This window comes from Lampetra fluviatilis, chromosome 50, assembly GCF_964198595.1.
Source record: "Lampetra fluviatilis chromosome 50, kcLamFluv1.1, whole genome shotgun sequence".
Lineage (NCBI taxonomy): Eukaryota > Metazoa > Chordata > Hyperoartia > Petromyzontiformes > Petromyzontidae > Lampetra > Lampetra fluviatilis.
Window position 1 is genome coordinate 5,304,966 of NC_136324.1, and position 23,755 is coordinate 5,328,720.

Here is a 23,755-nt window from a genome sequence, read left to right on the forward strand (position 1 = left end):
CTCCTCGGCACGGAGGAGGATGGGGACGGCCGCGGCGGGCCTGCCGGGCCGGGCCGATGTCCGACGTTTCACTCGACGCGCTGGTAGCTTCTGCAGGGGCGCACGCGTAGACAGAGTCGCGTCTCGACGTTGGACATCGCGCCGGAGACAGCGTGGTGCGGACCGCGAACGCGTCGGAGACAGCGAGACACGGGGGGGGGGGGGGGGGGACAGGGACTGGGGTCGCCGTTGGAAAGGAGCCGCTTCCCCGCACCAGGGTCCTCGCCAAGCACGCTCAGCCGCCGGGTGGTCCACGGTGTGGAAGCGGCAGAGAAGAGTGTGGCTGAGTGAGCGAGTGGCTGAGTGAGTGGCTGGGTGAGTGGCTGGGTGAGCGAGTGGCTGAGTGAGTGGCTGGGTGAGCGAGTGGCTGAGCGAGCGAGTGGCTGAGTGAGCGAGTGGCTGAGTGAGTGGCTGGGTGAGCGAGTGGCTGAGTGAGCGAGTGGCTGAGTGAGCGAGTGGCTGAGTGAGTGGCTGGGTGAGCGAGTGGCTGAGCGAGCGAGTGGCTGAGTGAGTGGCTGAGTGAGCGAGTGGCTGAGTGAGCGAGTGGCTGAGTGAGTGGCTGAGTGAGTGGCTGAGTGAGCGAGTGGCTGGGTGAGTGGCTGAGTGAGTGAGTGGCTGAGTGAGCGAGTGGCTGAGTGAGTGGCTGGGTGAGTGGCTGGGTGAGTGAGTGACTGAGCAAGTGGCTGGGTGAGTGAGTGGCTGGGTGAGCGAGTGGCTGAGTGAGTGGCTGAGTGAGCGAGTGGCTGAGTGAGTGGCTGGGTGAGTGAGTGGCTGGGTGAGTGAGTGGCTGAGTGAGCGAGTGGCTGAGTGAGTGGCTGAGTGAGCGAGTGGCTGAGTGAGTGGCTGAGTGAGTGAGTGGCTGAGTGAGTGGCTGGATGAGTGAGTGGCTGGGTGAGCGAGTGGCTGAGTACGCGAGTGGCTGAGTGAGTGGCTGGGTGAGCGAGTGGCTGAGCGAGCGAGTGGCTGAGTGAGTGGCTGAGTGAGCGAGTGGCTGAGTGAGTGGCTGAGTGAGTGGCTGAGTGAGCGAGTGGCTGAGAGAGCGAGTGGCTGAGTGAGCGAGCGGCTGAGTGAGCGAGTGGCTGAGTGAGCGAGTGGCTGAGTGAGTGAGTGGCTGAGTGAGCGAGCAGCTGAGTGAGTGGCTAGGTGAGTGAGTGCTGTGTCGAGTCATAACGTATCCCTGGTGAGCGAGCGAGTGACTGAGTGATTTATTGAGTGAGCGAGTGCTGCGTCAGGCAGAGCGAGCGCTTTATCAGGTGGTCATGCGAGTGCCTATATCGGCCATGCTGTGTGGATGCTGTGTCAGGCCATGCTGTATCCTTGGCTGCCGCAGTGCAGCGCCACGAGGAGTCGATCGCGCAGGGACTCCCGGCTCGGGTACTCGGGCAGCTTCAGCATGTTGATACTAACGCACGCACACACACAGACAAAGGTCCCCCGCGTAGGCTTAACAGACTGTTGGGGCAAGTGTCGTTAGCGAGTAGCAGCGCCTATGAAAGCCTAGCACGGCACACGAGCGGGTGGGTGGCCAGCACCACGCCCGGCCGCCTTTACACACCGCACCAGGTATTCGTGTAAGGCTGAGTCGACCTAGGGGAGGTCCAGGACCGGTTCAAATATTCGCCACTGTTATGGGTCTTGAGTGGGAACTGACACACCACACTAACTCACATCAACACACACATCAATATCCACACACACCAACTCACATAAATACACACACACACATCAATATCCACACACACATAAATACACCAACACACACATACACACTAACCCACGTCAACACACACATCAATATCCACACACACATAAATACACCAACACACACATACACACTAACCCACGTCAACACACACATCAATATCCACACACACATAAATACACAAACACACACATACACACGAACCCACGTCAACACACACACACACAGCATTACCCACACACAATTAAATACACCAACACACACACTAATTCACATAAACACACGCATCAATATCCACACACACACTAACTCACGTAAATATACACACACATCAATACCCACACACACACACATAAATACACCAATCCACACACACACTGACTCACACCAACACACACACACACTGACTCACACCAACACACACACACACACTGACTCACACCAACACACACACACACTGACTCACACCAACACACACACACACACCGCTAACGCAATTATCCCACTCGCTCCCCCGTGCCCCTACCCTCCCGACCCATGCCCCATGAGGCACCCCCCTCCCTCCTCCCCACCGCCCCCCATGCCCCCCCCCACCCCTGCCCAGCCACTGTGATTGATTCATCGCATGACAATCAACCCGACAATTTCCCAATCCTCAGAGACGCAATTCAGACAGATTATGCAAAGCGTGCGCGGTGGTGCGCGGTGGTGCACGATGTGGCGTGGTGCGGCGTGGTGTGGTGTGTGTGGTGTGGCGTGGTGTGGTGTGTGTGGTGTGGTGTGTGTGGTGTGGCGCAGTGTGGTGCAGTGTGGTGCAGTGTGGTGCAGTGTGGTGTGGTGTGGCGTGGTGTGGTGTGACGTGGTGCAGCGTGGTGTGGTGCGGTGTGGTGCGCGGTGTGGCGTGGTGTGGTGCGGTGCAGTAGTGGTGCGGCGTGGTGCGACGTGGTGCGGTGCGGTGTGGTGTGGCGTGGTGCGGTGTGGTGTGGCGTGGTGCGGTGCTGTGTGGTGCGGTGTGGTGCAGTGTGGTGTGGTGTGGCGTGGTGTGGTGCGGTGTGGTGTGGCGTGGTGCGGTGTGGTGTGGTGCGGTGTGGTGCAGTGTGGTGTGGTGTGGCGTGGTGTGGTGTGGTGTGGCGTGGTGTGGTGTGGTGTGGTGCAGTGTGGTGCGGTGTGGTGCGGTGTGGTGCGGTGCGGTGTGGTGCGGTGTGGTGTAGTGTGGCGTGGTGTGGTGCGGTGTGGTGCGGTGCGGTGCGGTGTGGTGCGGTGTGGTGTGGTGCGGTGTGGTGCAGTGTGGCGTGGTGTGGTGTGGTGCGGTGTGGTGTGGTGTGGTGCGGTGTGGTGCGACGTGGTGCGGTGTGGTGTGGCGTGGTGCGGTGTGGTGCGGTTCGTGAGCGGTCACCGGGTTCCCCCCCTCTTGCCGAACCGCGGCCAGCGGCCGGCTCTCGGCCGTGCCAGCTGGACACGGCCATCATGAACCCACAGAGAGAGAGGGAGACTAAGCCTTGTGGGTTTGGACCCCCAGATCTCAGCAGGGCTGGCTCAGTGTACACAACACGGCCATTATGAACCCCCAGAGAGAGAGAGGGAGACTAAGCCTTGTGGGGTTTGGACCCCCAGATCTCAGCAGGGCTGGCTCAGTGTACACAACACGGCCATCATGAACCCCCAGAGAGAGAGGGAGACTAAGCTTTGTGGGGTTTGGACCCCCAGATCTCAGCAGGGCTGGCTCAGTGTACACAACACGGCCATCATGAACCCCCAGAGAGAGAGGGAGACTAAGGCTTGTGCGTTTTGGACCCCCAGATCTCAGCAGGGCTGACTCAGTGTACACAACACGGCCATTATGAACCCCCACAGAGAGAGGGGGAGACTAAGCCTTGTGGGGTTTGGGACCCCCATATCTCAGCAGGACTGCCTCAGTGTACACAACACGGCCATGATGAACCCACAGAGAGAGAGGGAGACTAAGCCTTGTGGGGTTTGGGACCCCCATATCTCAGCAGGACTGCCTCAGTGTACACAACACGGCCATGATGAACCCACAGAGAGAGAGGGAGACTAAGCCTTGTGCGTTTTGGACCCCCAGATCTCAGCAGAGCTGACTCAGTGTACACAACACGGCCATTATGAACCCCCAGAGAGAGAAGAGAGACTCGGGGTTTCAAATCAAAATCCTCTCCTACGAAGGCTGATGTGGCACACGAGGGGGTATTGCAGTGCGCTGACCACTGCACCACCGCTCCCCCTTGCACATGTAAACTTGCTGATCCGGCCCTGCTGGACATCTGTGAAGAAGATTACTCCTCCAATCAAAAGAAAGATTATGACAATGATCTCCTGACAGACTGTAGGGGCAAGTGCTGTTAGCGAGCACCTATGAAGGCCGGCACGGCACACGAGGGGGTGGGTGGCCAGCACCACGCCCGATCGCCTTTGTCTCCCCAATGGCGATGTTTACACACCGCACCAGGTACTCGTTTGAGGCTGAGTCGACCTAGGGGAGGCCCAGGACCGGTTCAGATAATCGTCACTGGTGTTGGCCGTGAGCGGGAATCGTACTCTTGTGGTCAGGTTCGTAGCGCAGCGCGCTAACCACTACACTACCGCTCCCCAGACACACACACACGCGTGCACACACGCCTGCACACACATGCACACACACGCGTGCACACACGTGCGCACACACGCACAGTCAGGCACATTGCTCTGCTCGTGTCCTCACCGCAGCCCCTGGCAAAAGCAATCGCAAGAGTTTAAAATCCATGGCAGTAATGAAGCTGCGTCGCTATTTACGCTCCCTGGCCGTGCCGCCCTCCCGTATTTACGCCCCAATTAATCCCCTCGCTCGTTTATCGACATCGCTGGCAGGGGGTGGAGGCAGAGGTATCACCCCTCACCCCCCCCCACTACCTCCATCCCTTGACCACCACTCCAATGTGGTGTTGGCGGAGCCACGCAGTCCATCTTTGACCCCATGTGTTAAGGTCGGGGTGTCCAGCGCCAGCCGTGACCCCGAACTGACCCCGTTCCTTGAGTTTAAGGTGCAGGGCGATCCGTGTGTGGATACCGGGCGTCCCACCGAAGGTTCTGTGCGCGTCCCACCGCTCCCCACCGCGCGTCCCACCGCTCCTCCCGCTCCCGAGCCGGCCCCACGGGGGGGAGCGAACGGTCTGCGAGGTCAAGAGGTCAAATCCCGCTTGGGGGGTCGACTCGGCTCATCATCGTCTCTCCCTCCGGGGACAACATTTTGTACTACCACTTGCTGGTACTACAAGTCAACGGAGATTGTCCTGTAGAGAGATTCACCCGCCGCCATAGGAACGAGGAATTTCCACCACTGGCTCTGCAGGAGTGTGAACGGGAGATTGAGCACCGACGCCTCCATGTTGCAGCAACAGAAGGTCACGACCTCCCGTCTTCCGTGCGGTCCTCCGTGAGACCCGGGGCCATCGTGGCTTTGGCGACGTTCGTCACCGCGTTAGCGGCGAGTGTCAGGCACTGTGCACAAGCACAGACCACAAAACCCATCGCTGTGGCCTTGCTTATGAGAATTCACGGTTGCTCTTTGAAGAAGGGACATTTCCCGAAACGTCGCCTATTTTTGTTTTCCTTTTCAGGCCACAGACGCACGCACGCGCAGACGGTGTTATTGACGAACGCGTTGAGTTTTAAGTCGACCGTGATCGGGACCTTTTTTTTTTGTCTTGCCGACGCCATCGAATCACTCCACTTGTGAGCCCGGCTCAATGACGAGCAGCGGCTGTAACCTCGAGTCCAACCCAGAGTCCCTGACACAGCCATTATGCACCCCGCGCCCTCTGACCTCCCCTCTAACGAGCCACCCAATTGGCTCTCATCCCGGGACGGTAACCGGTGGGGTCAGGGGGCAGGCGGAATGGGGCAGAGGTCAGGGTTAGGGTCACGGATGAAAGGTCATTCCAGTTGGCTATGTGGGCGATTTGTGTCTTTGGGGAGCGGTGGCGCAGTGGTTAGCGCACTTCGCTCCGAACACATCAGACCGGGTTCAATTCCCGCTCACCAGCGATGATATTTGAATCGATCTTGGGCTTCCTCTAGGCCAACCGGGCCTTAAACTAGTACCTGGTGCAGTGTGTGATCAACATCAGCACTTGGGAGACAAAGCCGGCAGGGCGTGGCGATTTGGCCACACCACATTGTGCGCCACGCCGGCCTTTATGGGCGGTCGCTGGCAGCACTTTGCCTAACTTCCGATGCAGGCTACACGGGGGACTTTTGCCTGTGTGTGCGTGCGTGCGAGCTCACCATGTGCTGGCTGTGGGCAGCAGGTTGGCGGTGTAGGCCACGGCCGTGATGTTGAACCGCTGCAGGCCCGAGCCCCCGGTCAGGAAACCGAACCCTCCGTGGGGGACTCGTGAACTGGAGGGGGGGGGGGGGGACAGAGGGTGCGTAGGTGAATGCGTGTGTGTCACTGGATGGGTGTGTGTTCACGCGTACACACAGACACATGTTCACGTGCACGTGTGTCGGAGACGTGGTGCAGCGGTTAGCGCGCCGCACGACAAACCCGGCGACCCGAGTTCGATTCCCACTCGTGACCAACGCCAGTGAGGATTATCTGAACCGGTCCTGCGATGTGTAAACGTTGCCACCGGAGAGAAAAAGGCGGCCGGCCGCCCACCCCCTTCGTGTGCCGTGCCAGCGCTCGCTTACAGAGCTCGCTTACAGAGCTCGCTTACAGAGCTCTTGCCCCGACAGTCTGCTGAGGCTACATCCGGGGGGATCTTTGTCTGTACTCTTCGTTTTTTCGGTAAAGTCACGTAGGTAAAAAAATGAAATAAAAAATTCATAAAAATAACATAATAAAAATCACGACATTTCGGAGGCAACACAAGTCTCCGTCATCAGGTGGGACCGTCACAGCCAGATTTGCTTGATCCGAAAAGTCGTGATTTTTATCATTTTATTTTTTTATTAATTTTAACTTCATTTTTTTACCCACGTGACTTTCCCGAAAAAACTAAGAGTATGAATCCTTGCAGTCACGAAAGCTTCAAATCTCGGATCTTTGTCTGTATGCGTGCGCTCCCGCACGCGCGTTCGTACGCGTGTGTGATTGACGCACGTGCGCTCCACCTCCTCCTCCACCTCCCACCGCACCGCTCCTCTCGGCGCCCCCCCCTACCTCCGCGTGCCGCTGGTAGAGGCGCTAAGTGAATATGAACGATGTGTTCTTAAGCGGCGAGTGGCGGGGGTGGAGTGGTGGTAGTGGGGGGGGAAGGCAACGGAGGCGACCGCCGCTTTGCTATCGTGTTATTGCCGCGTAGCTATTAGGGTTTATAGCGCCGCGACATAGCGCGACATAGTGCCGCTCAACACGCGCCCCGCGGGGCCACTCGCTGCCGAGGCTGCTGCTGCTGCTGTTGCATTATCCCAGCAGCGCACGAGCCATGCAGTCGACTCAATCGCTCACCGACACACTTATTCACTCACCTACACACTGACTCACCTACACAATCACTCACTCACCAACACAAGCACTCACCTGCACACTCACTCACATACGCACTCAGTCTTCCAAACACTGACTCACTCACCTACACACTGACTCACCTACACAATGACTCACTTACCAACACAAGCACACACCTGCACACTCACTCACATACGCACTCAGTCATCCAAACACTGACTCACTCATCTACACACTGACTCACCTACACAATCACTCACTTACCAATACAAGCACTCACCTGCACACTCACTCACATACGTACTCAGTCTTCCAAACACTGACTCACCTACACAATCACTCACTCACCAATACAAGCACTCACCTGCACACTCACTCACATATGCACTCGGTCATCCAAACATTGACTCACTCATCTACACACTCACTCACCTACACAATCACTCACTCACCAATACACGGATTCACTCACACACTCACTCCCCTACACACTTACTCACTCACCTACACAAGCACGCACCTACACACTCACTCACATACGCACTCAGTCTTCCAAACACTGACTCACTCATCTACACACTGACTCACCTACACAATCACTCACTCACCAACACAAGCACTCACCTCCACACTCACTCCCCTACACACTCACTCACCTACCCACTTACTCACTCACCTACACACGGATTCAGTCACATATACACTGACTCACTCACATACACACTAATTCACTCACCTACACACTCACCGACAGACTGACTCACTCACCGGCACACTCACTCACATACACACTCACTCACCGACACACTGACTCACTTACACACTAACTCACTCACCTACTCACTCACCGACACACTAACTCACCTACGCACTCACTAACATACACACTGAATCACTCATCTATACAACAACCGGCATTCGCCATTAAGTGCACAAACGCCATCCTCCATCAGCATTTCGCTTGGGAGATCATCTCGACCAGGTGCATTTCCTGGTCTCAGACTCTGGATCACCTTCAGTACTTCCTCAACAGATGGCACCTCAGCCAGCCACTCACAGGGGGTGACTTCTTCTTCCAATATTTGAGGCACGGCAGCCTCAGCAGGGTCATCCCCACTTTTCCCCATGATGTTTTCCAGGCTGACGGATTTCTCCTCCCCCAAGACCTCACAGACATGCTCAGCGATGGAGGTGACAGTGATGGTGGCGATGGTGGTGACAGTGATGGTGGTGATGGTGGTGACAGCGATGGTGGCGATGGAGGTGACAGTGATGGTGGTGATGGTGGTGACAGCGATGGTGGCGATGGTGGTGACAGCGATGGTGGCGATGGTGGTGACAGCGATGGTGGCGATGGCGATGCGAGTGTGTGAACGTGCAAACTTGAGTTTGACACCAGTCCTTGGTCAACACCAGCGCACTGCGCAAGCATCACAACTGGGGAGCGTGGTGCTGGCCACATCAGCCCCTCGTGGGCGAGTGCGCGCGTCACTGACCCAGCGAGTGAGCGATTAAATAAGCGCTCGCTAACAGCACTTGCTCCAACGGTCTACGTGGGCTATACGGGTGACCTCGTGTGCGTGTGTATATGCGTGTATGTGTGCGTGAGTGTGTGAGTGCGCGCACGTGTGCGTGTGTGCGTGCGTGCGTGCACGTGTGCCCCCCTCCACCGCTCACTCTGCTCCGCATCCGTCTCCATGACAACTCTGGACCATAATTTAAGCATTAATGAGCGCAAAACGCCGCAAATCAATTTTTAATTCGCAAACGCTCCGAGCAGGAGTGATTGAGCACCGCGGCCCCTCTTGCCCCCGACAACACCGGGGGGGGAGGGGGGGGGTGCTTTAGGGTCCGGCCGGGGGGTAACGAGCAGAGGGTTAACGAGTGCCGGTGGGGGAGGCAGTTAATGGATGGAGAGCGATCGCTCTCTATGTGTAGGCCTGCCTAGCGGTCCTCCCGTCCCACCTGTCCACCCGTCCACACATCCACCTGTCCTCCCGTCCACACGTCCACCTGTCCACCCACCCGTCCACCCGTCCACCACTCTGATTCGTAAGCCACGGCAGGTGGCACGTGCCTACGTGACGTTTTCCTGAATCAGGCACCTGGCCCACTGACAAAGCGAGAACTGAAAAGTGCGCAAAGACGCATGGGGAGAGGGGGGTGGGGGGGGGGGCGGTGCCGTGGACTGTGCTGGGAGACGAAGAGAGGAGCGCGTGAGTGAGAGAGAAACCACGCGGCGGCGGCGGCGAGGAGGAGGAGAAATCGTCGCACGGGCCGCCCGCGACGGCGAGCGGGCCGGCGATCGAGACCGATCGCGGAGCGGCAGAGGTCGCAACCGGGTACCCGATACCCGTACCCTGCCCGATACCCGGCTACCCGTACCCAGCCGGGTACGGGTAGCCGTTTGCGACCCTGGTGCAGCCGGGTACGGGTACGGGTAGGCTGTGAGTCACTTGTGAGTAACTGTTTGTCACTCAATTCCCAACGTCTTGTCTCTTCTCACAATTCAAGTTCCTAGAATCAACCCACCCGCGCCTGCAACATGGCTTCATCCCAGAGGTCGCAAACGGGTACGGCCGGGTACGGGTACCCGTTTGCGACCCTGGTGCGGCCGGGTACGGGTACGGGTAAGGAATCAAAACCCGTTTGCGACCTCTGCGGAGCGGCGGCCGAGGGAGGGCACGAGCCCCGTGGAGACGGAGCGGGGAGATCAACTCGTGCGAGGGGAGCCGCGTGGGTTTGTTCCATCGGGGGAAGCGTGAGAGGCGGCGAGAGCTTTGGGAGCCTTCACCCAGCAGTGGAGAGATCATGGCTGATGACGATAACGATGATGACGATGCCGTAGCGCCTGACTGAGCGTCGAGCGCCGTGTAGATCCACACCCCACGAGACCCACGTGGGACCCCGTGGGACCCCCTTGTAAGACCCCCTTGTGAGACCCCCGATGAATGAGAGCCCTCGTCAATACCGATCCCGCGGAGAGGATTTACGTCCTCACATATGGATCGCAACCCTGCCCCTCTCTCCTCACAGTCCCATCTCTCTCTCTCTCTCCTCTCATTCTCCCTTCTGCCCCCCCCACCCCACCCCCTACCCCCACCTCCCCTCCCTCCCTCTCTCCCCAATTCCTCGTCTCTCCCCTGGCACCGTGGCAGCTAAATCAGTGCTTTCTTAATTTCAGAAATGTTGCCCGATCGCCCGTAAACACTCCCTTCCCCCCCCACCACCACCACCACCAACCCATCCAATCCCCCCCCCCCCCAACCATCAGCGCTGCCCCCCCTCCACGTCCCTAATCGCGTACAAATGCGTGTCAGGGCTCCCGCTCCGCAAGAAATACGGCGCCCGCGAGAAGTCCGCAAATTAAATCTCCGCCATGCAAACGAGCGGCCCGCTCTCTCCCCCCCCTCGCCCGCTCTCCCGCCGCCTGCCGCTCCACGCAGCTGTCAGTCTGCCTGTCTGTAGCGCTGTCTGTGTGTAGCTGTCTGTGTGTAGCTGTCTGTGTGTAGCTGTCTGTGTGTAGCTGTCTGTGTGTAGCTGTCTGTGTGTAGTGCTGTCTGTGTGTAGCTGTCTGTGTGTAGCTGTCTGTGTGTAGTGCTGTCTGTGTGTAGCTGTCTGTGTGTAGCTGTCTGTGTGTAGTGCTGTCTGTGTGTAGCTGTCTGTGTGTAGCACTGTCTGTGTGTAGCACTGTCTGTGTGTAGCACTGTGTGTGTGTAGCGCTGTCTGTGTGTAGCTGTCTGTGTGTAGCTGTCTGTGTGTAGCTGTCTGTGTGTAGCACTGTCTGTGTGTAGCACTGTCTGTGTGTAGCACTGTGTGTGTGTAGTGCTGTCTGCCTGTAGTGCTGTCTGTGTGTAGCGCTGTCTGTGTGTAGCACTGTGTGTGTGTAGCGCTGTCTGTGTGTAGCGCTGTCTGTGTGTAGCTGTCTGCCTGTAGTGCTGTCTGTGTGTAGCACTGTCTGTGTATAGCACTGTCTGTGTGTAGCGCTGTCTGTATGTAGCTGTCTGTGTGTAGCTGTCTGCCTGTAGTGCTGTCTGTGTGTAGCGCTGTCTGTGTGTAGCACTGTCTGTCTGTGTGTAGCACTGTCTGTGTGTAGTTGTCTGTGTGTAGCACTGTCTGTGTGTAGCTGTCTGTGTGTAGCACTGTCTGTGTGTAGCTGTCTGTGTGTAGCACTGTCTGTGTGTAGCTGTCTGTGTGTAGCGCTGTCTGTGTGTAGCTGTCTGTGTGTAGCGCTGTCTGTGTGTAGCTGTCTGTGTGTAGCGATGTCTGTGTGTAGCTGTCTGTGTGTAGCTGTCTGTGTGTAGTGCTGTCTGCCTGTAGCACTGTCTGTGTGTAGAGCTGTCTGTCTGTAGCGCTGTCTGTCTGTAGTAGTGCGGCCTGTCTGTAGTGCTGCCTGCCTTCCTATGTAGCTATCAGTCTTCGTGGCTGTCAGTCTATATAGGTACCTATCTGCCTGTTGGTAGTGCTGCCTGCCTTCCTATGTAGCTATCAGTCTTCGTGGCTGTCAGTCTATATAGGTACCTATCTGCCTGTCTGTAGTGCTGCCTGCCTTCCTATGTAGCTATCAGTCTTCGTGGCTGTCAGTCTATATAGGTACCTATCTGCCTGTTGGTAGTGCTGCCTATCGTTAGCGATGCCTGTCTGTAGCACTGTCTACAGAGCTGCCTGTCTTCCTATGTAGCTATCAGTCTCTTTGTCTGTCTGCCTATGTAGCTACCACTATATCTATCTATGTAGCTATCAGTGTGTCTGTCTGTCTGTCCGTGTAGCTATCAGTCGGCCTGTTTGTCTAATACTTGACCAACCCACCTACCTCTCTACCTGCCAATTTAACTCTACGTCTGTCTGTCGGACTCTCCCTGTGTCTAATTCTCTTTTTGTGTGTTACCAGAGTGTCCGTCTGCCTGCATGCCTATGTATTATTACCAGTCTAACTGTCCGTCCCCCTATACCCCGGGGAGTTGACTTGTCTATCGAAATCTGTATGCCTTGCTTTACGCCTCTGTTTGTCCAACGCTACACGTGTCTTCCTGTCACTCTCGCTGTCTCTCTGTGCGTGTGTGCGTCAGCCTGCCGTGTGGTTCGTCGTGATGCCATGCTGTTTGCAGCGTGATGCTGTGTGCGGGGTAGTGCGTCCGTGTGAGTGTGTCCGTGTCGTGGGGAGCGGTAGCGCAACGGTTAGCGCGCTGCGCTACGAACCCGGCGCCTGGGTTCGATTGATAACAGTGGCGAATATTTGAATCGGTTCTGGGTCTCCCCTAGGTAGACTCAGCCTCAAATGAGTGTCTCGTGCGGCGTGTAAACGACAAAAAACGTTTATTTTTATGTTACCAGGTAAGGCCCACTGGGATACGCACCTCTTTATCAGAAGCGACCTGGCCACAGATGATAGCTCAACGAAGTGGCTTATCACGTGGACATTTGTAGCAGCCAAATGTGTCGGGGAAACCGGCCGTCCCGGAGAAAAATCCACGTGACCACGGGGAGAGAGGCACGCAAACTCCAAATATACAGCAGGCGTTAGGGTTGAGATCGAAACCAAGACCTCCTGCATATCAGGCGAGGGAATTAACATCTTGCCACTGTGGCACCCCATCACCACTGGGGAGACAAAGGCGGCCGGGCGTGGTGCTGGCCACCCACCCCCTCGTGTGCTGTTCTGGCCTTCATAGGTGCTCACTAACAGCACTTTCCATAACCGTCTGTTAAGGCTACACGGGGGAATCTTTGTCTTTGTGTGCGTAGGTGTGTGCGTAGGTGTGTGCGTAGGTGTGTGCGTAGGTGTGTGCGTAGGTGTGTGTGTGTGTAGGTGTGTGCGTAGGTGTGTGCGTAGGTGTGTGCGTAGGTGTGTGTAGGTGTGTGTGTGTAGGTGTGTGCGTAGGTGTGTGCGTAGGTGTGTGCGTAGGTGTGTGTGTAGGTGTGACCTACATCTCTGCTTTATTGACCTGGTCAAGGCCTATGATACCACCAGTAAGCCTGGGCTCTGGGTTGTTCTTCGTGCTTTCGGAGTCCCTGACCCGCTGCTCATGATCATTAAGGACCTTCATGATGGTGAGCGGGCCCGGGTAAACTACGTGGCCGGGAGTCAGAGCAATTCCCTGTACACCTTGGGGTGCGACAGGGATGTCCTCTGGCTCCCACATTATTTAACATATATTTTTGGTACAGATATAATGGGAGGCTGATCGATGCCCGGGTGCGATCAAGGGATGGCTCCCTATTGGTCAACCATGTTATGTATGCCGATGATTTGGTAATAGCTGCTCATTCAGAGGAGGAATTGGAGACGCTGCTGCTGAGACTGGAGCGTGCCACTAAAAGGTGGGGCCTTACCATCAGCCCCACCAAAACTAAGCACCTGCCTGGGTATTTTGTACCATCGGACACTCCACCCCCACAACTCCCAATCGGTGATCGGGCAGTTGTGGAGAGAGTGGAGAGTTTCCCACCTGGGCAGTGTGCATATGACCGGCTCCAGTTTAACAGCAGAGGTCTCACTCCGAATCAGTCGAGCGGCAATATATTTTCATCGGTTGCATAACGCTGTGTGGAAGCTACCTGGTCTGTCGCTCTGCACGAAGCTTCAAGTCTTCTCGGCCACAGTCATTCCCTCCCTTCTCTACGCTTGTGAAACGTGGACCCCCTGGTGGAGCATCTTCGCCGGTTGGAAACATTTAGGCTGGCAGCAGTCAGTGGCTCTGGATGAAGAGGAAAGACCCCAGCTGGGCCCCAAAGTGAGAGGGCCAGGAGGTATGCAGTCAACAATGCTTGGCTCAGGGAGGAGGACGCCCCTGCCATGCATAGTCCCATGGGATGTTGGCTATCAACAACAAGGCAACTCCTATGACTAATTGGGAATGGGACGCAAGCGTAGGATTGATCACCCTGTCGCTGGCCGCCTTTGGGGAGGGTGTATAGTATGAAAGGCCGAAACACCCTAGGAACCAAAGGTTCACTACTGACGATGCGCTCCCCAAATTTCACCAGGCTCACTGTTCATGAACTCTTGGAAGTGCTTGCACAAAGGATAGTTCCATCTCATCCTGTGTTCTTTGGAATCCGATCCATCCTGGGTTTAACCAGGCTGGATTGTGTGAGGAGCTCACAAATCCTTGAAAGATCGGGGCAAAGTCCCATCGGTGAGCTCCTCCAGCAGGCAAGGCTGCGTTGGCTGGGTCATGTAGTCCGCATGCCCAGCCACCGCATGCCAAAACAGCTTTTGTTCGGCCGGATTGAGGGGGCTAAACGGGCGCGGTACAGGCTAGAGAAGAGATGGAGTGATGTGGTACAGGAGGACGTGGAGCTGAGTGGACTTGCCGATGACTGGTACCAGCGGTGCCAAGATCGGCCTCAGTGGAGGAGGCTCGTGAAGGACGCTACTGGGCAGTTGGAGGCAGTCGCCCTCCAACAACAACGGAGGGCGGAGGAGCGACGCTCACAACAACGAGCGGAGCGCCGGGTGGCTAAAACACAGCAAGTTGGTACAGTAGGGGGCACAGGTGGTGCATCAGCCAGTCATCTTGGTCATCTCGGTCAGTCGACCCATGGCACCTGGGTCTGCCCCGTGACCTGCCAGCGGGCGTTCGACACTTCACTTGGCCTCAAGGTGCACGTGGCCTGGCACAAGCGTCGTGGTGACGTCAACGCCACTTAGTGGCGAATGGCGGTTGTTTTTGTTGTTGTGTTACTGTGTGCTGTTCTCACCTGCCGGTGACAAACTGCAGCAGTAGCACCCGCTCCTCCTGCGAAAGCTCCTGCACCACCTCCCAGAACCACTACACCACCACCATCACACACCATCACACAACATCACACACCATCACACACCATCACACACCATCACACACCCATTACCATCACCACCATCAACACCATCACACACCACCATCACCACCGTCACACACCATCACACACCATCACCACCTTCACACACCACCACCATCACCACCTGCACACACCACCACCACCATCACCACCGTCACACACCATCACACACCATCACACCCCATTACTATCACACACCATCACCATCACACACCATCAGACACCATCACACATCACCACCATCACACACTATATCATATACGCTGGGCTCGTATCTGCTCGCGTACTTTTGTCTCCGTGTCTCCGTATCCACGTGTCCCCGTGTATCTGGGTACCCATGTCCCCTTGTCCCCTTGTCTCCGTGTCTCCGTGTCTCCATGCCTCCATGTCCCTGTGTTTCTATGTCCCCGTGTCCCCGTGTCCCCATGTCCCCCTGTCTCAGTGTATCCGTGTGTCCGTGTCTCCATGCCTCCATGTCCCTGTGTTTCTATGTCCCCGTGTCCCCGTGTCCCCATGTCCCCCTGTCTCAGTGTATCCGTGTGTCCGTGTCTCCATGCCTCCGTGTCCCCGTGTCTCTGTGTGTCCGTGTCTCTGTGTCTCCGTGTCCCCGTGTCCCCTTGTACCCTTGTCTCAGTGTCTCCGTGTGTCCGTGTCCCCATGTCCCCTTGTCTCAGTGTCTCCGTGTGTCCGTGTCTCCATGCCTCAGTGTCCCCGTGTCTCTGTGTGTCTGTGTCTCTGTGTCTCCGTGTGTCCGTGTCCCCTTGTCCCCTTGTCTCAGTGTCTCCGTGTGTCCGTGTCCCCATGTCCCCTTGTCTCAGTGTCTCCGTGTGTCCGTGTCCCCATGTCCCCTTGTCTCAGTGTCTCTGTGTGTCCGTGTCCCCATGTCCCCTTGTCTCAGTGTCTCCGTGTGTCCGTGTCCCCTTGTCCTCTTGTCTCAGTGTCTCCGTGTGTCCATGTCCCCTTGTCCCCTTGTCTCAGTGTCTCCGTGTGTCCGTGTCCCCTTGTCCTCTTGTCTCAGTGTCTCCGTGTGTCCGTGTCCCCTTGTCCCCTTGTCTCAGTGTCTCCGTGTGTCCGTGTCCCCTTGTCCTCTTGTCTCAGTGTCTCCGTGTGTCGGTGTCCCCTTGTCCCCTTGTCTCAGTGTCTCCGTGTGTCCGTGTCTCCATGCCTCCGTGTCCCCGTGTCCCCTTGTCTCAGTGTCTCCGTGTTCCCCTGTCCCCATGTCCCCCTGTCTCAGTGTCTCAGTGTCTCCGTGTGTCCGTGTCTCCCTGTCCCCGTGTCCCCGTGTCCCCGTGCCCCCATGTACCTGGATCACGGGGGCGCTGGGCTCATATCCGCTCCCGTACTCCGTGTTTCGCTCCCAATCCTCAACGTCGATCTCCGGCATCCCGGACAGCAGCAACTCCTACACGTGGACACGGGGACACGGGGACACGGGGACACGGAGACACGGAGACACGGAGACAGAGGAATATGGGGACACGGGAACAGAACACGGGGGACACGTAGACAGAAGGTCGTGGAGACAGAAGGACGACATGGCGACAGGACACGTGGAGACACGGGGACACGGAAACATATCAGACATCGTAGGCTCAGGCTGCGAAGTGGCCAGCGGATGACAGCACAGCAATGGATTCTTAAATCCTTCTGTGTGGAGCTTGGAGCTTCAACCACCCCCCCCCCCCCCCTCCCCCTCGTACAACAGCAGCACGGTGCTGGGTTTTCTCCGGGCTCTGGTCGCCACTCCCGGCGACCCACGTCCCATCGCAGACAACGATCTGCAGGCGGGGGGGAGGGGGGGTAGGGGGCGCCCCCCAAAGCACAACCCCCCCCTCCCCCCCTGGCTGCCTCGGCCGGCCGTTGTGAGGTGGGGGGGGGGCCCACACCTCCCCACACCCCCCACATCCCCCACACCGCCACCCCTGCGCCATCGCTCCACGCTGAACGCCGCCATCAGCAGTTGTGAGGATCCAATCAACGAGCTGCTCATTACAGGGGTGGGGGGTGGGGTGGTGGGGGGGTCGGGGGTGGGGGGGATGGGGGGGGCGGGGTGGGTGGAGGGGGGGGGTGGGGGTAACGGCACGGGGGGGGGGGGCTCGCGACGACGCCGCACGGATGGACGCAAGGGCCGCACCGCACGTGCCACGCTCACCGCTCGCTCACCGCTCGCTCACCGCTCGCTCACCGCTCGCTCACCGCTCGCTCACCGCTCGCTCACCACGCAACTCACCACGCTCTCGCGTGCACTCGACACGCGCTCAACACACGACTCACAGCTTTTTTTTTTTGTTTCGCTCAGTTGAGCGGCCAGCAATGAACAGCACCGGTAGCAGAGGTGTAGAGGCAGGGGGTGCACAGCGGCCGTGTTCAAACGAGCGAGGGTGGCCGTGAGAGTTCGGGGGGCGGAGAGACGAGGATGGGGGGAAGGTCCAGAATGGAGCTGGGCAAGGGAAGAAGCAGAAAGGGAAGTGAGGTGACCTGCAGTGTGGTGAGTGAGTGGGTGGGTGGGTGGATGGGTGGGTGGGTGAGTGAGTGGGTGGGTGAGTGAGTGAGTGGGTGGGTCGGTGGGTGGGTGGGTGAGTGGGTGGGTGGGTGGGTGGGTGAGTGGGTGGGTGGGTGAGTGGGTGGGTGGGTGGGTGGGTGGGTGGGTGAGTGGGTGGGTGGGTGGGTGAGTGGGTGGGTGGGTGGGTGGGTGGATGGGTGGGTGAGTGAGTGGGTGGGTGGGTGGGTGGGTGGGTGGGTGAGTGGGTGGGTGGGTGAGTGGGTGGGTGGGTGGGTGGGTGGGTGAGTGGGTGGGTTGGTGGGTGGATGGGTGGGTGAGTGAGTGGGTGGGGGGGTGGGTGAGTGGGTGGGTGGGTGAGTGGGTGGGTGGGTGGGTGGGTGAGTGAGTGGGTGGGTGGGTGGGTGGGTGAGTGAGTGAGTGAGTGAATGGGTGGGTGGGTGGGTGAGTGGGTGGGTGGGAGGGTGGGTGAGTGAGTGAGTGAGTGGGTGGGTGAGTGGGTGGGTGGGTGAGTGAGTAAGTGGGTGGGTGAGTGGGTGGGTGGGTGGGTGAGTGAGTGAGTGGGTGGGTGAGTGGGTGGGTGGGTGGGTGAGTGAGTGAGTGAGTGAGTAAGTGGGTGAGTGGGTGGGTGGGTGGGTGAGTGGGTGAGTGAGTGAGTGAGTGGGTGGGTGAGTGGGTGGGTGGGTGGGTGAGTGAGTGAGTGAGTGAGTAAGTGGGTGGGTGAGTGGGTGGGTGGGTGAGTGGGTGGGTGAGTGGGTGGGTGGGTGGGTGGGAGGGTGGTGAGTGAGTGAGTGAGTGTGGGTGGGTGGGTGGGTGGGTGAGTGGGTGGGTGGGTGGGTGGAGTGAGTGAGTGAGTAAGTGGGTGGGTGAGTGGGTGGGTGGGTGGGTGAGTGAGTGAGTGAATGTAGGGGGTGAGTGAGTGAGTGAACGTGTTGTTGTGAGCTACAGCGTGGAGGTTGGTGTTGGATGACATGAAACGGTGAGCGGTGAGTGTCTGGCAGAGACCGAGGCCTCATCTCGGGTGTACGAATCGACGAGTGAAGTTCACGGTAACGGTAACCAGAGCATGAGCACGGGTCCCGATCACACACAGAGGTGGGTGGCGAGGAGGAGGAGGAGGGAGGGAGGGAGGGCAGAGGCTTGTGGCGGGCGGGCGAGCAGGAGCGCGAGCGGTGTGCGTGCGGAGGCGACACGTGGAGGCGGCGTGGCGCTGCGGGAGACGGATTGAGAGCGAGCTCATTCTGATGGCTCCAACCTCATCGCCCAGGCACGGCTGGGTGGGGGGGAGCGGGGGAGGGAGCGGGGGGGGGGGGGGAGCGGAAGACGCGGGTTGAGGAAACGGCGGGATTAGCGGCGAGAAGATAACGGGTCCCAGGGCGGGGGGCTAACTTCGCACCTGGAGCCCCCCCCCCCCACCCCCCCCCCCCCTGGATTAACCCCGGACGACCCGGGGATCGGCGGAGATCGACCCGGAACCCCCCCCGGGGCGGCGTGGAGACGTCGTCTCCCGTGGCCGTGATCCCCTCTCCCCAATCCCTGATCCCCACGCTCTGATCCCCGAAGCCCCAACACTTCCCCCCCCCCCCACCACCCCCCTACGTCCCCCTCCCCCCGTCCCCCTGCCCACCCCCTTCGCACGGCGTTCTCCACGGCTCATTACGCGATGCGGCGATTAAGGAGTTTGAGAAAATGAGTGCAGACACCACCCAGGGGGAGACGCGGGGGGGCAGGGGGGGGGGGTGCAGTGTGTGTGTGTGTACATGAGTACGTGTGTGTAAGTGTGCGTGTGCGTCTACATCGGTGGGGGAGCGGTAGCGTGGCGGTTAGCGCTACGCTGCGCTGCGAACCTGGCGACCTGGGTTCGATTCCCGCTCACGGGCGAACACCGGTGACGATTATCTGAACCGGTCCTGGGTCTCCCCTAGGTCGACTCAGCCTCAAATGAGTACCTGGTGCGGTGTGTGAGCATCGCCACTAGGGAGACAAAGGCGGCCGGGCGTGGTGTTGGCCACCCACCCCCTCGGTGTGCCATGCCAGCCTTCATAGGTGCTCGCTAACAGCACTTGCCCCAATAGTCTTTGTAGGCGTCTATGTGTGTAGGTGTGTGTAGGTGTGTGTAGGTGTGTAGGTGTGTGTAGGTGTGTGTAGGTGTGTGTAGGTGTGTGTAGGTGTGTGTAGGAGTGCGGGAGAGAGAGAGGAATTGTTTGTGTGTGCGAGTGTACATGTATATGTGTGCGTGTGTACACGTGCGTGCGTGAGTGTGCGTGCGTGTGTACATGTGGGTGCGTGAGTGTTCGTGCATGAGAGTTCGTGCGTGTGTACACGTGCGTGCGTGAGTGTGCGTGCGTGTGTACATGTGGGTGCGTGCGTGGGCGTGAGTGTGCGTGTGTACACGTGCGTGCGTGAGTGAGTGTGCGTGTGTACACGTGCGTGCGTGAGTGTGCGTGCGTGTGTACACGTGCGTGCGTGAGTGTGCGTGCGTGTGTACACGTGTGTGCGTGAGTGTGCGTGTGTACACGTGTGTGCGTGCGTGTGTACATGTGGGTGCGTGCGTGGGCGTGAGTGTGCGTGTGTACACGTGCGTGCGTGAGTGAGTGTGCGTGTGTACACGTGCGTGCGTGAGTGTGCGTGCGTGTGTACACGTGTGTGCGTGAGTGTGCGTGTGTACACGTGTGTGCGTGCGTGTGTACACGTGCGTGAGTGAGTGTGCGTGTGTACACGTGCGTGCGTGAGTGTGCGTGTGTACACGTGCGTGCGTGTGCGTGTGTACACGTGCGTGCGTGTGTACACGTGCGTGCGTGCGTACCAGCTCGTATTCGTCAAACAACTGCACGAGGGCAGGGGGGATGAAGCGGTGGAACCCGGCGAGGAAGGCGTTGATCTGCGGGATGATGGCGCGCGTCATCCTCAACTCCGTCACCAGCTGCACGTACTCCCCCTGCACACGCAACACCGTTACACCTCACGTACTCCCCCACACACACACAAACACCACCACACCTCACGTACTCCCCCCCCCACACACACACACCACCACACCTCACGTACTCCCCCCCCACACAAACAAACACCGTCACACCTCACGTACTCCCCCCACACACACACACACCGCCACACCTCACGTACACTCCCCCCCACACAAACAAACACCGTCACACCTCACGTACTCCCCCCCACAACACACACACACCACCACACCTCACGTACTCCCCCCCCCCACACACAAACACCACCACACCTCACGTACTCCCCCCCCCACACAAACAAACACCGTCACACCTCACGTACTCCCCCCACACACACACACACCGCCACACCTCACGTACTCCCCCCCACCACACACACACCGCCACACCTCACGTACTCCCCCCACACACACACACACACACCGCCACACCTCACGTACTCCCCCCCACACACACAAACACCGCCACACCTCACGTACTCCCCCCCCCCCACACACAAACACCGCCACACCTCACGTACTCCCCCCCACACACACACAAACACCGCCACACCTCACGTACTCCCCCCCACACACACAAACACCGCCACACCTCACGTACTCCCCCCACACACACACAAACACCGCCACACCTCATGTACTCCCCCCCCACACACAACACCACCACACCTCACGTACTCCCCCCACACACACACAAACACCGCCACACCTCACGTACTCCCCCCACACACACACAAACACCGCCACACCTCACGTACTCCCCCCCCACACACACACCACCACACCTCACGTACTCCCCCCCCACACACACACAAACACCACCACACCTCACGTACTCCCCCCACACACACACAAACACCGCCACACCTCACGTACTCCCCCCCCCACACACAAACACCACCACACCTCACGTACTCCCCCCACACACACACAAACACCACCACACCTCACGTACTCCCCCCACACACACACACAAACACCACCACACCTCACGTACTCCCCCCACACACACACACAAACACCACCACACCTCACGTACTCCCCCCACACACAAACACCGCCACACCTCACGTACTCCCCCCACACACACACACAAACACCACCACACCTCACGTACTCCCCCCCACACACAAACACCACCACACCCTCACGTACTCCCCCCCCCCCCACACACACAAACACCGCCACACCTCACGTACTCCCCCCACACACACACACACCGCCACACCTCACGTACTCCCCCCACACACACAAACACCGCCACACCTCACGTACTCCCCCCCACACACACACAAACACCGCCACACCTCACGTACTCCCCCCCCCCCACACACACAAACACCGCCACACCTCACGTACTCCCCCCACACACACAAACACCGCCACACCTCACGTACTCCCCCACACACACACACACCGCCACACCTCACGTACTCCCCCCACACACACACACACCGCCACACCTCACGTACTCCCCCCCACACACACAAACACCGCCACACCTCACGTACTCCCCCCCCACACACACAAACAAACACCGCCACACCTCACGTACTCCCCCCACACACACAAACACCGCCACACCTCACGTACTCCCCCCACACACACACACACCGCCACACCTCACGTACTCCCCCCACACACACACACACCGCCACACCTCACGTACTCCCCCCACACACACAAACACCGCCACACCTCACGTACTCCCCCCCCCCCCACACACACAAACACCGCCACACCTCACGTACTCCCCCCACACACACACAAACACCGCCACACCTCACGTACTCCCCCCACACACACAAACACCGCCACACCTCACGTACTCCCCCCCCCCCACACACACAAACACCGCCACACCTCACGTACTCCCCCCACACACACACACACCGCCACACCTCACGTACTCCCCCCACACACACAAACACCGCCACACCTCACGTACTCCCCCCCACACACACAAACACCGCCACACCTCACGTACTCCCCCCCCCACACACACAAACACCGCCACACCTCACGTACTCCCCCCCACACACACAAACACCGCCACACCTCACGTACTCCCCCCACACACACACAACACCGCCACACCTCACGTACTCCCCCCCACACACACAAACACCGCCACACCTCACGTACTCCCCCCACACACACACAACACCGCCACACCTCACGTACTCCCCCCACACACACACACAAACACCGCCACACCTCACGTACTCCCCCCACACACACAACACCGCCACACCTCACGTACTCCCCCCACACACACACACACCGCCACACCTCACGTACTCCCCCCCACACACACACACACCGCCACACCTCACGTACTCCCCCCCACACACACACACACCGCCACACCTCACGTACTCCCCCCCACACACACACACCGCCACACCTCACGTACTCCCCCCACACACACAAACACCGCCACACCTCACGTACTCCCCCCCACACACACACAAACACCGCCACACCTCACGTACTCCCCCCCACACACACACACACACCGCCACACCTCACGTACTCCCCCCCCCCACACACACACACACCGCCACACCTCACGTACTCCCCCCACACACACACACACACCGCCACACCTCACGTACTCCCCCCACACACACAAACACCGCACACCTCACGTACTCCCCCACACACACAAACACCGCCACACCTCACGTACTCCCCCCACACACACACACACCGCCACACCTCACGTACTCCCCCCCACACACACACACACACACCGCCACAACCTCACGTACTCCCCCCACACACACAAACACCGCCACACCTCACGTACTCCCCCCCCACACACACAAACACCTCCACACCTCACGTACTCCCCCCACACACACACAACACCACCACACCTCACGTACTCCCCCCCACACACACACAAACACCGCCACACCTCACGTACTCCCCCCCACACACACACAAACACCGCCACAACTCACGTACTCCCCCCACACACACACAAACACACCACACCTCACGTACTCCCCCACACACACACACAAACACCGCCACACCTCACGTACTCCCCCCCCACACACGACACACCACCACACCTCACGTACTCCCCCCCCCACACTCACAAACACCACCACACCTCACGTACTCCCCCCACACACACACACCACCACACCTCACGTACTCCCCCCACACACACACACAAACAACCGCCACACCTCACGTACTCCCCCCCCACACACACACACAAACACCACCACACCTCACGTACTCCCCCCACACACACAAACA

General features: G+C 58.8%; 1 protein-coding gene across 1 annotated transcript in view; it reads right to left on the minus strand.

Annotated features, from left to right (window-relative positions):
- Positions 1 to 1,196: 1,196 nt before the first annotated feature.
- Positions 1,197 to 23,755, minus strand: part of LOC144948658 (E3 ubiquitin-protein ligase HACE1-like) — a 63,655-nt gene continuing 41,096 nt past the window's right edge. Inside the window, exons 10-13 of the mRNA XM_078878296.1 lie at positions 16,318 to 16,416; positions 14,895 to 14,965; positions 6,023 to 6,136; positions 1,197 to 1,441 (exon numbers count right to left, since the gene is read on the minus strand). Of these exons, the coding sequence (XP_078734422.1) occupies positions 1,339 to 1,441; positions 6,023 to 6,136; positions 14,895 to 14,965; positions 16,318 to 16,416 (387 nt within the window). The 3' untranslated portion in view covers positions 1,197 to 1,338. The remainder of the gene's footprint in view (positions 1,442 to 6,022; positions 6,137 to 14,894; positions 14,966 to 16,317; positions 16,417 to 23,755) is intronic.